At 37.3% G+C, this 12,008-nt stretch overlaps 1 protein-coding gene across 5 annotated transcripts in view; it reads right to left on the reverse strand.

The window, feature by feature from the left end:
• Positions 1-882: 882 nt before the first annotated feature.
• The window catches only part of cdkl5 (cyclin dependent kinase like 5), a 59,763-nt gene continuing 48,637 nt past the window's right edge, over positions 883-12,008 (reverse strand). For 2 of the 5 annotated variants that reach the window (XM_028443029.1, XM_028443028.1), the window contains exons 15-21: positions 11,615-11,716; positions 11,255-11,360; positions 10,094-10,253; positions 8,081-8,186; positions 6,724-6,885; positions 2,702-2,950; positions 883-1,645 (exon numbers count right to left, since the gene is read on the reverse strand). In XM_028443029.1, the coding sequence (XP_028298830.1) occupies positions 1,238-1,645; positions 2,702-2,950; positions 6,724-6,885; positions 8,081-8,186; positions 10,094-10,253; positions 11,255-11,360; positions 11,615-11,716 (1,293 nt within the window). In that variant the 3' untranslated portion in view covers positions 883-1,237. The remainder of the gene's footprint in view (positions 1,646-2,701; positions 2,951-6,723; positions 6,886-8,080; positions 8,187-10,093; positions 10,254-11,254; positions 11,361-11,614; positions 11,717-12,008) is intronic. The other 3 variants (XM_028443030.1, XM_028443031.1, XM_028443032.1) reach the window with 3 other exon arrangements.

Consider the following 12,008-nt stretch of genomic DNA (forward strand, 5'->3'; position numbering starts at 1 on the left):
ACACACACACACACACACACACACACACACACACACACACACACACACACACACACACACACACACACACACACACACACACACACAGGTTAGATCCTTAGGAGCAACCTGTAGAGAACAGAAGAGCTGATTCTCTTTAGTCAACGCATGCCCTAAACCAGTGGTTCTCAACCTTTTCAGCCCACGGACCCCAAAATAAAGGTGCCAGAGACCCCTACTGTACCTGAAGGTGGTTGAACACAGACATGAACATTGAAGAACAGTCGTATGGAGACAAGAACATCTATGGGGTCCATCCATAAAGTCAGCAAAATTATGGTCTATTGATGTATGAATCTGTGATAACCACATTTATTTATTGATCTGAATAATAATAATACGTTTAGTATTATTTCCTCCATAGTATATAGTAATCTTAAAGATGTAAATCCTTATATTAATCAGAAATAAAATGGGTTAAAAGCGATAAAAAATGGTAGAAAAGGTGGTGAAATGGGAATTTAAAAACAGCAGAAATTGGTTAAAAAAGGCAAATTAGAGTGGCCAAAATGGTTCAAAGTGTCAATAGTGTCAATAAAGTGGCAGAAAAAAAGTAGGAACAATTCGTTTAAACTGGCAAATGATGAGAATGACAAATTGAGGATGTGGATAAATTGGCAAAAATAAGCATGAAATATGGTGAAAAGAGGTTAAAAGTGACAATAATGGGTCAACAAATGTGACATTAGGTGGAAAAGGTGGAGGAAAGCGTTTATAAGTGCTGGAAATGTCTTGAAAGTGAAGAAAATGTGCAGAAAAGGCATTGAAATTTGATGGAAAATTGGCAAAAATGGGAGTAACGTAGCAAAAATGCATTAAAAGGTGCAAAACTATGGCAAGAAAAAGTGATGAAAATAGTTTAAAATATGGCAAGTTGGGTGCCGTTGCATTAAAAGGGTAAAAATAAGCAAAAATGGGCTCAAACTGCTAAAAAAAATAAATAAACTGGCGACCACCTCCCTGTGTCTCACAACTCCAAATGGGGTCCTGACCCCAAGGTTGAGAACCCCTGCCCTAAACGACACGATGTCTGAAGTTTGCCTTAATTAATGAAGTCTCTGCAGGTTTAAGAAGAGACATGAGTATCCTAGTGATACCTTCATTCTTGGATGGTGACTGAAATGGGCTTTCATGTAAACTTTCACTAATAACATCTAGCGGTGGCTTGTAGATGGAGCCACACGGGGGTCTCAGGGCCTCACAGGGCCGTCTCCTTCAAGTCGTTGAGGTTTGGCATCCTGGTGCGTGATGCCCGGGTAAACGTGGGTCCGTTCTGGCCCGGTTTGATGCCCAGCTGTTCAGCTGTGAACTTGGCGCCCTCGGCTCGCTGTAACGCCGACACGTGCCAGCTGGACTCGATCTGTCCTGGGATAGGGTAGCTGGGCTTACGAGTCTTGGCCTGGATAGAGCTGCTCACGCCAGCGTGCCCCCTGCTATCGCCGTGCACCCGAGCCTCGGGGTAGCCGGCCTTGGAGGGGGGCTGAGGGGGGTTGGGGAGAGGTGCTTGGAAGCGCAGGTCAGGAGGTGGAGGTGGAGGAGGCTGCCCGTGGTTGGAGGAAGAAGGTGAGAGGTGGAGCAGCCTCCGCAGGGACTTCAGTGGTTGGTTCTGTGAAAGAGAAGAGCAATACTCATGGAATGACAATCCTATGAACACGTGGCTTCTAAACTGTGCTGTGATGGTATAACACAGTGGTTCCCAAACTTTTCACAGTCCCGTACCCCTTCACACATTTAACCTGAAGCCATGAACCCCCTACTCCTGTACACTTAAAAAACATAATAATGTAATATCATACACAATGTAGCCCTACAGTAAAAATTGTCTCTGAATTTTCTGAATCAACATATTCAGAATTATCAAATGTATTAGTCTACTGGCATTTTCAGTGAGAAACAATCTTTTATTTTGGAAAAATATATCTATAAGGTTGCACAAAACTCTGCAATGTTTGGCCATATTTGAGAGAAAAGTCTTGTTCAGTATTTGCTAACAAAAAAGCAACGTTGCTCTCACCATATTTGTGCCTCTAGTGTCACCACTAGAGGGCAGTCTTACACAGTCCAAAGTGTAATTTGTGGCAATACATGGAGGCTCCTGACTGCTGCTCTATTTATATTCTAGTTTCCAATGTTGTCACGCTGTTTTAACGTGCACACGCAGACATGTACGTAGTACCAATGCATCTCGTATCAGCGTGTGTGCCTCTTTAGCGTCTCCGCTGCAGAACTGTGTCGTTTATCGCATTTTAATGACGTAAAAGGTTGGATAAATGCGACATGGCCGTTCAGACAGCAGTTGCATTGCAGAATATCTGATACATGTACGAATGAGTTGGAATTGAAAAAAAAAAAAAAAAATCCGATTTCTGCTGTTCAAACTGTTCCCAACAGATGGGATAGAGGTGGACACACAAAAAAATCTGATTTGGGTCGTTGCATTAATGCATTTGCCGGCTGTCTCAAAGTAGCCTTTGTTACTATAATACGACTAAAAACATGATCTTTAAGACATTTTCATCAATGTGCTTTGGCTAGAAATAAAAAATAAGGAAGAAAATTATGCTATTTTTCCATCTGTTCGCTATTCGTCATTTACAAATTTCAAGTTGGATTTGATAGACTTTGTGATATTTTCAGGTTGAATAAACAGCATCTCACGTACCTGAGAGTGTGAGTCCACTGGTTTGTCAGGGGGCCAGTCTTTGATTCTCTCTCGCTCTCGTCCCCTCTCCCTCTCCCTCTCTCTCTCCCTCTCTCGCTCTCTCTCTCTCTCCCTGTCTCGGTCTCTGTCCCGGCTCTGTTCCCGCTCTCTGTCCCGGGATCGCTCGCGGTTTTTCCGTCGGCTACTGTGGTGTGAGGAGGACTTGGAGCTCCTCTGCAGGGACAAGTGTTCCTGTCCGTTTCCAGGAACCTAACAAAGACAGAGTAGAAATGTTATCAGGAGTCTGAAGTGAAAGAGTGCCACCCTCAGCAGTGGAAGCCCACCCTGGGGAGGCTTTTTCATGCACTCCTCTGCCACCAAGACGAGTATGTGGGCACAGTGGTCAGGAATGGCTTGACACATGAAAAAGCATGGGTTGTTTGTTGTGCCTGAGTGTGTGTCCTTAACAATAATACTATTTAAAAATCAACATGCAAAACAACCCAAGTCACACTCATTGCTTCAGGTTTTCGTCTATAGGACTTGATATTTTTAGCTTCTCATGAGAAGAGCATTCCTCTTCAGAATGAAAGGTCCCACAGCGACAAATACATTTTTTTTTTTTTAAATCTTGAATCTCTTAATTTTTTCTTTGAAAAACCTGCAGTAGTTGACAGGGAGGTCATGACTACAGTAAAACCCAAAGCCTAGAAACATCCCTAGCCAGAACATACTGGAAAACATAGAGAAGCTGGAGACCTATTACATCACATGACTTTTTAAATCTAAGCCAGATGGATTTAAGGTAGATATGGATATAATCTATGAATGGAAATTAATTATATATGGATATAATCTAGATATAGATATAAGGAAGATATGGATATAATCTATGAATGGAAATTAATTATATATGGATATAATCTAGATATAGATATAAGGAAGATATGGATATAATCTATGAATGGAAATTAATTATATATGGATATAATCTAGATATAGATATAAGGAAGATATGGATATAATCTAGATATAGATATAAGGAAGATATGGATATAATCTAGATATAGATATAAGGTAAATATGGATATAATTTAGATAGAGATATAAGGTAAATATGGGTACTATATAGATATACTGTAGATATAAGGTAGGCATGGAAATAAAATCGATATGGATATAATCTAGCTATAGATATAAAGCAAATATGGATATAAACTAGATATAGATATAAGGAAGATATGGATATAATCTAGATAGAGATATAAGGTAAATATGGATATATTCTAGATAGAGATATAAGGTAAATATGGGTACTATATAGATATACTGTAGATATAAGGTAAACTAGATATAGATATAAGGTAGATATAGATATAAGGTAGACATGGAAATAAAGTAGCTATGGATATAATATAGATATAAGGTAAATATGGATATAATCTAGATATATAAATAAAGTAGATATGGAAATAACCTAGGTATAGATATAAAGCAAATATGGATATAATTTAGATAGAGATATAAGGTAGATATGGAATAAAAGTAGGCGTGGATGTACTATAGATATAGATATAAGATAAATATGGATATAATCTAGATATATAAATAAAGTAGATATGGATATAATATAGATATGGATTAATGGTAGAAATAGATATATGGTAGATATAGATATCTAGTAAATATGGATATCATTTATATATGGACATAAAATCACTATAGACAAGGTCAATATAAATATAATCTAGATCTGGATATACAGTTGATATGGATATAATATAGTTATGGAATATGGAAGGGAATTATGCTATTTCTCCATCTGTTAGCTATTCGTCATTTACAAATTTCAAATTGACCTGATATGGATATTAACTAAATATGGATATTAGCTGGATACCCGATAGATATGAACTAGATATGGCTATAAACAGGGCTCTCAAGTCTCAGGCATTGAGCGTGAGACACGCAATTCAATACATTCACACGCTCACACACCAGACATGACATTTCTCATGCTGAGAAGTGATAAAAACACATTAGTAACATACACTATATATAAAAGACATTAGTAATTTATGAATGGATGAGGTGAAGGCAGACTGCTCAGCTTGAATCAGCGACCTATCAGCCAATCAGATGGAATGAAGTGGAACGCATTGGTGCATCGTAGAGTTCAACGGGAGCTTGGTACGGCTCAGTCAATGAGATCAACGACACATCAGCAAATGAAAAAATAGCAAAAGAAATGAAGTGTCAACATGTCCAAAAGACATCTTGAGTCAGGAGTGAGCAAGAGAAGACATAAAAAGAGAAGAGGAAGCTTGTGAAGGTGGGTGTGTTATTGAAATAAAACACCTAAACTGCTCCGCATTAGATGGGATAAGAATCTCCAGTCTCTGAATAAAGTGGAGAAAAACCCTGATTGAAATCCCTGACCTTAGTGTAACATTCTTTTATCTGCGAAAATCATGGAATTTAATTAGTCTTGTCTCGTCATCTATAACCTGCCTGCTTTTCTTGTTCAGGGTTGCAGAGGATGCATGAAGCTAGCTCAGCAGACATAGGGCATGGGGCAGTGTAAACCCTTCAGGATATGGATGCAATTCTACTGCAGCATCTGAATTAGTTCAGCCCTTTAAAGGGATCCTCCACTGTTTTTACAAATGTGGGCTAAAACCATTGAAAGGTCATTAGAAGATCTATGCCTAACAAAACGCATTGTTTTGCACCGTTTTATTCACTTTTAAAACTGGGTCTACTTTACCCTGTGCGGCGCCACGTTGAAATGACATCATTGATGACGCCATTCGCCCCTTCAGCCCATTTAATTCTGTAGGAAGTGAAGCATTCAGGATCATTTAGCAGCTTTTTCAGTTAAAATGACAACTTGTGCTGCTTTTGGTTGCTCTAAAAATCAGTAAAAGTTAAAAAAGTTGATGTAAACTTCTTTTGTTTCCCCAAATTTGATAAACAAAACCCGTGAGCTGAAAATATCTGTGACCGCAGGGGGGCGACACTTCCGACTCTGCTGTTATGCAGAAGAGCAGCTCCGGTTGTATGTAAATACAGGTAATCAGGATCAAACTGCTGCTCTGAGCTCATGGCGTTACACATCACTTACAGTATACAGCTGCTCTGTATTCCGATCCTGGTTGCCTATATTTACATGCAACCGGAGCTCTTCTTCACAGATTTTTTCAGCTCAATGAGGTTTACGTTGACTTTTTTTTTTTTAACTTTTATTGATTTTTAGAGCAACACAAAGCAGCACATGTGGTCATTTTGACTGTAAAAGCTGCTCAATGATCCTGAATGCCTTCACTCCTATAGAACTTAAGGGGCAATTTGCATCATCAATGACGTTATTTCAACATGGCGGCGCACAGATTCGAAAACAGTAAAGTAATCCCATTTTAAAAAGTTAATAAAACAAATATGGTACAAAATATTGTGTGTTGTTAGGCAAAGATCGTCTAATAAGTGGAGGATCCCTTTAATATACGGTAGATTTATATTATAGTGCAGCAATGAATCACACAAATTCTGATCATTATTTCTTCAGGCAAATATTCTAGGCAGATTAGGTTAAAGAAATGGAACTTGGAAAGAGAAGTTAAAATTTTGACTTATGTAAAAAAAGAAAATAGTATAAATGTAACTTATTGAAAATACATTTAGTATTATTGTTTACTACAAATAATTAATAATGATATTCTGTGTCTGTGGATTTCAAAGTGCTGAATATGTTCATGAAAGTGATGTTTTTATGGTTTTTTGGGTGTTTTTTTTTACAGCAGCATTCAATAGCAGCAGCGCTCAGTGCAATGTGAATGCAAGATGACTGCATTTGACAAACATTGAAGCGAGACATAGTGATGCTGATCAGACTCGAGCCAGTTTGAAATCCTTTAAAAGAAGTATTGTATAAATGTAAAAATTAAAAAAAAATCTGCAGGCTGTGGGGAAGATTTCAAACCAGCTCCTTCTGATCGCACACCGTGAGTTAACAACATGCAGCCAAAATGCTGAGGTTAGATTACTGGTGAGGCCGGGTAGGGCGGGGCAGGCTGGTGTTGTACCATAGGCGAGGCCACTACAGGGAGGACTTTGTGAGCTGAGTTGTGCTTTAAGCTATTCTTAGAGCTAAAGAGGGGGAAAAGGCTTTTCTTGATGCTGGGGTTCCTTCCGTCCTCCATGTCCGTCTGTGGAGCAGAGCATGCGCAGCAACAACTCTCAAACGAAAGCTTCAATGACAAAAAACTAGAAATTCAGTAACTCATTCTAACTAATAAATAAACAAATAAACCAAAAATATATTTATGAATAAATAAATACATTTGAATTAAAAAAAAAAAAGTCAATCTCAAGTCACCCAAAATGGAGAAAACAAAGAACATTTCCCAAAATATTTAAAGGCCAAATAAATCTGTTTTATATTGATAATCAACTACATTTATGAACCATATCTGCAACTTTAAACAAGTACTAATTCAAGCCACTGCCTTCGTGATTACTTTTAAATTAAGATTTTTGCTAATTCTTCATTCTTTGTCTCAAACTTCATGACAGAATCAACATCAAAACAATAAAAACAAAACATTGAATACATGCAGTATGTTCTAATCACAATACAACAAATAAACAAACAAGAAATAGATTTCACATCAGTTTTCAAATTTCTCATAAGCTGCATGATGTCTGTAAAGAAACAATTTGTGGTATTCACATATTCTTTTGCTATTTAAACCAACTGATCCAATATGATGCAGCATGTTTCTGATTTGTTGTTTCATTGTTTGTCTGTGGGTGTTTTTTTTTTTTAACTGTATGTTCACGTCCTTTTTGCCCAGGACTCCCTTGAAAAAGAGTTCTGTAATCTCAATTGCACCTTCCTGTTTAAATAAACAAATAAATACATTAATTAATTAATATTCATTATTATTTGAAATTCTGATCCCGAATTGCGGTACATACAGCTTGTTTACGGCAATAGGGAGCTAAAGATGTGTGTGTGTGTGAGCTCATTCTTTTAGGTATTAAACGCTTCATCCCTCATTAGCATCAAAAGACATAAAAATAAATGTTTATTTTTTTTCATAAATCCTGTCCTATGCTCCTTTAATTAGTTGGTGTGTTCATTAGGATCATTGAAATTCTTGGCTTGAAGATTTAAAAGTGAATTTTACCAGTTATTTCAAAGCTTTAGTGGTTGAATAAAAATCACATAAAAATACATTTGTAATTAATCCCAATTGGTGTTAAAAGAGTAAAAATGACACTGTGATAGCAGAAGAGCCGACAGATGATCATTCAGTATCTAGTGGCTGCCAAGAGGGAAATAACTTTGTTTGTTGGTGCTTTAAATAAAACTAGTCAATAAAGCTTTAAAGGTCTTACTATTTGTGTCTTCTTCTTTTTCTTTTTAATGGCTCTGAAGAAGCCTTGCTTCTCCTTCTCCTTGGTGGGCTCTGGGGGATTCATAGCCATTGCTTCTGCTGCAGTCCTACACGTGAAAAACACACACACAGAGCTATGTCTTATACAGTGACTTTCTTATGTTTTGATTTGTATCTCAAACAAAAGGCAACGGCTTTGAAAACGGCTGTAATAAACCGATACTCTCAGCCAAGGAAGATAAACAGTGAATAGTGAATGGTTAAAAATAAAAATAAAAACAAATTTGGTTTCATTCATGTGAAAACAAACATTAATTTCACTGCATTTATTAATACTAGTACAGTACCGGTTGTAAGTATGTATTCATATAGTAGGAGGAGCTTAAGTAGAGTTGTCAATTATGGCCAAATGAGTATGTGTTTGAAGGTTGTATGTACAAAGAGGTGTACATACTCTGTACTCTGTAGTGTTATACAGGGGTTTATTTGTGGGTGCAAAGTAAAATAACATGCAATTTTCCTGGTTTAATTCTATGGCACATGCACATGATAAATGTGTTTGTTTTTTTTTTTTTTGTTTTTAGTGTATTTTTCTGTAATGTATGTTTATTGGAGTCATTTTGTGTATTTTTGTATCTTTCTGTTGTCTTTTTGTGCATTTTTTGTATAATTCTTGTTTTTGTTGCCGTTGTAGTGTGATTCTGGAGTCATGTTGTGTCATTTTTGTATAAATATTTAGTTTTGTGTATTTTGAGTAATTTTGATATTTTTGTTGTTGTTTGGTGTATTTTTCTGTTTTTGGAGGCTTTTGGTATATTTTTGAGCATTTCGGTTGTCATTTTGTGTACTTCCTGTATAAATATTGTTTCGTCTTTTGTTTCATTTTACTCATTTTATATATTTTTATTATAAATACCTTATGTGTGGTGAGGGTGTGTTTTGAGATGTCTGTGTGTTCGTGTGTGTGTGACTCTCTCACACACACACACACACACACACACACACGCACGCGCATCAGCTGCGCGCACGCACATAATCCGTCATCAATCTCCTCCATGGGTTCGCTCTCTCACACAAACACACACACACACGCGCGCACGCAGACCTTTCTTGCATTACAGTATAGATTTATGCCTTCATGTGTGATAATTTACAGTAATTATTTGCTTTGAATACATAGATTTGGACTTTATTACAAACTTTGCACCTATTTCCTTCATAAATACATGTGTTTGGACAGTGGGAGGAAGCAGTAGTATTAGGCGAAATTTCCCAGTTCAAGCAAGCTGGTTGTTGTGAAACTCTTATTTTTTTCTTATCTTCTTATTTAAAGAAGGTTTTGCAGGAAGTTGGTTCCACTAAATCCAGCATATTTTGCTTCTTATATCAACCCTGGACAAGTCTAAGACTCAATATTCTTTTCTCAAAATGGCGATATTAGATATAAAACTCCATGATTTTAGCTCAATATAGTCTGACCACATGTATTAACAAACAGCTGCACATCATGTGCAACTTTTGGCTTTTGTCCTGTAAGAGACAGCACATGTGAGTGAGTTCTGTAGTGTAGCTCTTTTTGGGGAAGGTCTGGGTTAGGAAAGCACTCAATGATCATCTAACTGTGCTTTTCATGCTGTTCTGAGAAATAGCAGAAACGGCGACACCTAAAGCGAGTACTTTAATACAAAATAAGCAATACAAATATATATATCAATATTGTAGATTTCTACATCGCCAAAATAAAAAACTTGATATATCTTGAATCTCAATATCTTGCCCAGACCTAGACTAGATGAGCCTTCCTTTATATGCTGCATAACTGGGAAGGTACGCTCTGGATGTTTTAGACACCTCTCAGCTCCGTTACATCTGACTAAAGGGAGTGGCTTGATACTCATTAATCTTTTGTGATTAAAAAAAAAAAAAAAAAAACAAACAACGTTGGTTGAGAGAGACATTTTCAAGCATGAAGAACAAAAGTCTTTCAGTACAGGAGTAGCAAACATATTCTCACCAGTCAAAAGCTGTTTGGCGTTTGGAGTGGTTTCCCATAGTGATTTGGTCTCCAGGGACAACAGGTACGACGGGAGCAACAGGACCCCCAGGGACGACAGGCACTCTGCCCTGTCCGACTACCTCATGGAAAGCAGAGTTATCTGGCCTGGGAGAAGGAACTGAGGAAGACAGAAAAGAAAAGAAAATAATGAAGCTTGTACTGCAGAGCATGCGTTGGAAATATTAACAGTTGCTGCTTTACAATTGGTGCTTTCTGCTCCTGCGCAGCTTATTCTTGAAGGTGACTGTGATACAAATTGTTCTGCTGCAAGTCCGTTTAACTACATACGGCCCTCTGCCTAATTTTATGCGGCACCCAAAGTAAACATACAAAATGACAGAAAAGTACACAAAACAAAACCATTAAAAAATACAAAGAATTGCAACTTTGCAGGAAATACAGTAAAAGACCAGAAAAACACAGAAAATACTCCAAAAAAAACACAAAACTACTACAAAAGTGAACATAACGACAACAGTAATACACAAAATGACTCCAAATAATGCAAAAATTACAACAGAAACACACAAAATGACAAAAAAAATACAAAATTGCAGAAAATGACAACAAAAGTACACCAAAAGACAAGAAAAGCACAAAAAATTACTCTGCAAACCCACAGTACTACAAACAAAATGACAATCATAATGAATTACTCAAACAAACAAAAAATGCAAAATGACAACATATACACAATATGACTCCAAAAACATACATTTTACACAAAAATACACAAAAAGACAACAAAAATGCACAAGTTGCAATCACAACAAGCAAGACAACAACAAACATACACAAAATGACAGAAAAACAAACAAAATTACTATAAAAACACTTTTCTGTGTTAATGCTCAGATTGGTCATTATTCTAATTACTGACATAAATGTTGATCATGTGACCCTTCGATCAAACAAACGTATTTTGTGGCCACCGCTGTAATAGAAGTTGCCCGCCTCTGCTCTATTAATTGATTAGTTTGTTGTTGAGAACAAGTTAACTATAGCTGTGGACAACTTTTCCACATCAATACATTTACTAATTAACTATTAACTATTTTATTTCTCACATTTTTGGCGATATTTACTTCAGAAATGTTCTGTGGTTATTGATGTCCTCACCTCTGTAGAAGCTGCCGACTCTCCGGGGCATGGACTCCGTGAAGATCATCCGGTTCTCTTTTGAAGAACCTCCATCATCAGCATGAGGGTCATGATACATTCCCACCTTTAAAAACAAAGGCAAACGTCCATATGTGAGATCATAGCACCTGTACGTGACCTAACACTTCATCATATCACTACAATCATTTCTTTTTACTGATACATGTAACAGGAGGTGTTGAAGCTTTTCAGGGATGCTACATTAACACCAGCGACAATATGAAGTTGTTTGGATGAGTTTGACAGAAAAAAACATCCATAAAAACCAGCAGCTGTTTGTTTTTAAAGACCCTGTGAGGTAAAGTCAAGGCGTCAGACCTCATTTTTTGAACGCTGTGAATGAAAAGCTGCATTGTTGTCCCTCGTAGAGTCTTTGATGGGGGCACAAGGGTGGTTCATGTCTTTAGGGGGCTGCTCACTCTGTTGGGAAGATGGACAGGCCCAGGGTTAAGCAGACAAGGGAAGCAGTATGAAGCAGTGGTAATGACAATGTGAGACGGTGACAGTCACTGCAGGCATGCAACTCAGAACCAAACAAACACATGTTTTCAGGACAGGTGAGAGGAAATTTATCTGTTAGCGTTTAGAAGACATTTTTTTGATTGGTCAAAAATCCCATCCTTAGGCTGTAAAACAATAGCTTGGTCAAATACAGCGGTTTTCAACCTTTTTTGGACCGTGACCCCATTTTGATATCACTAATTTCTAATTT

The sequence above is a fragment of the Gouania willdenowi genome, chromosome 3 (assembly GCF_900634775.1).
Source record: "Gouania willdenowi chromosome 3, fGouWil2.1, whole genome shotgun sequence".
Lineage (NCBI taxonomy): Eukaryota > Metazoa > Chordata > Actinopteri > Blenniiformes > Gobiesocidae > Gouania > Gouania willdenowi.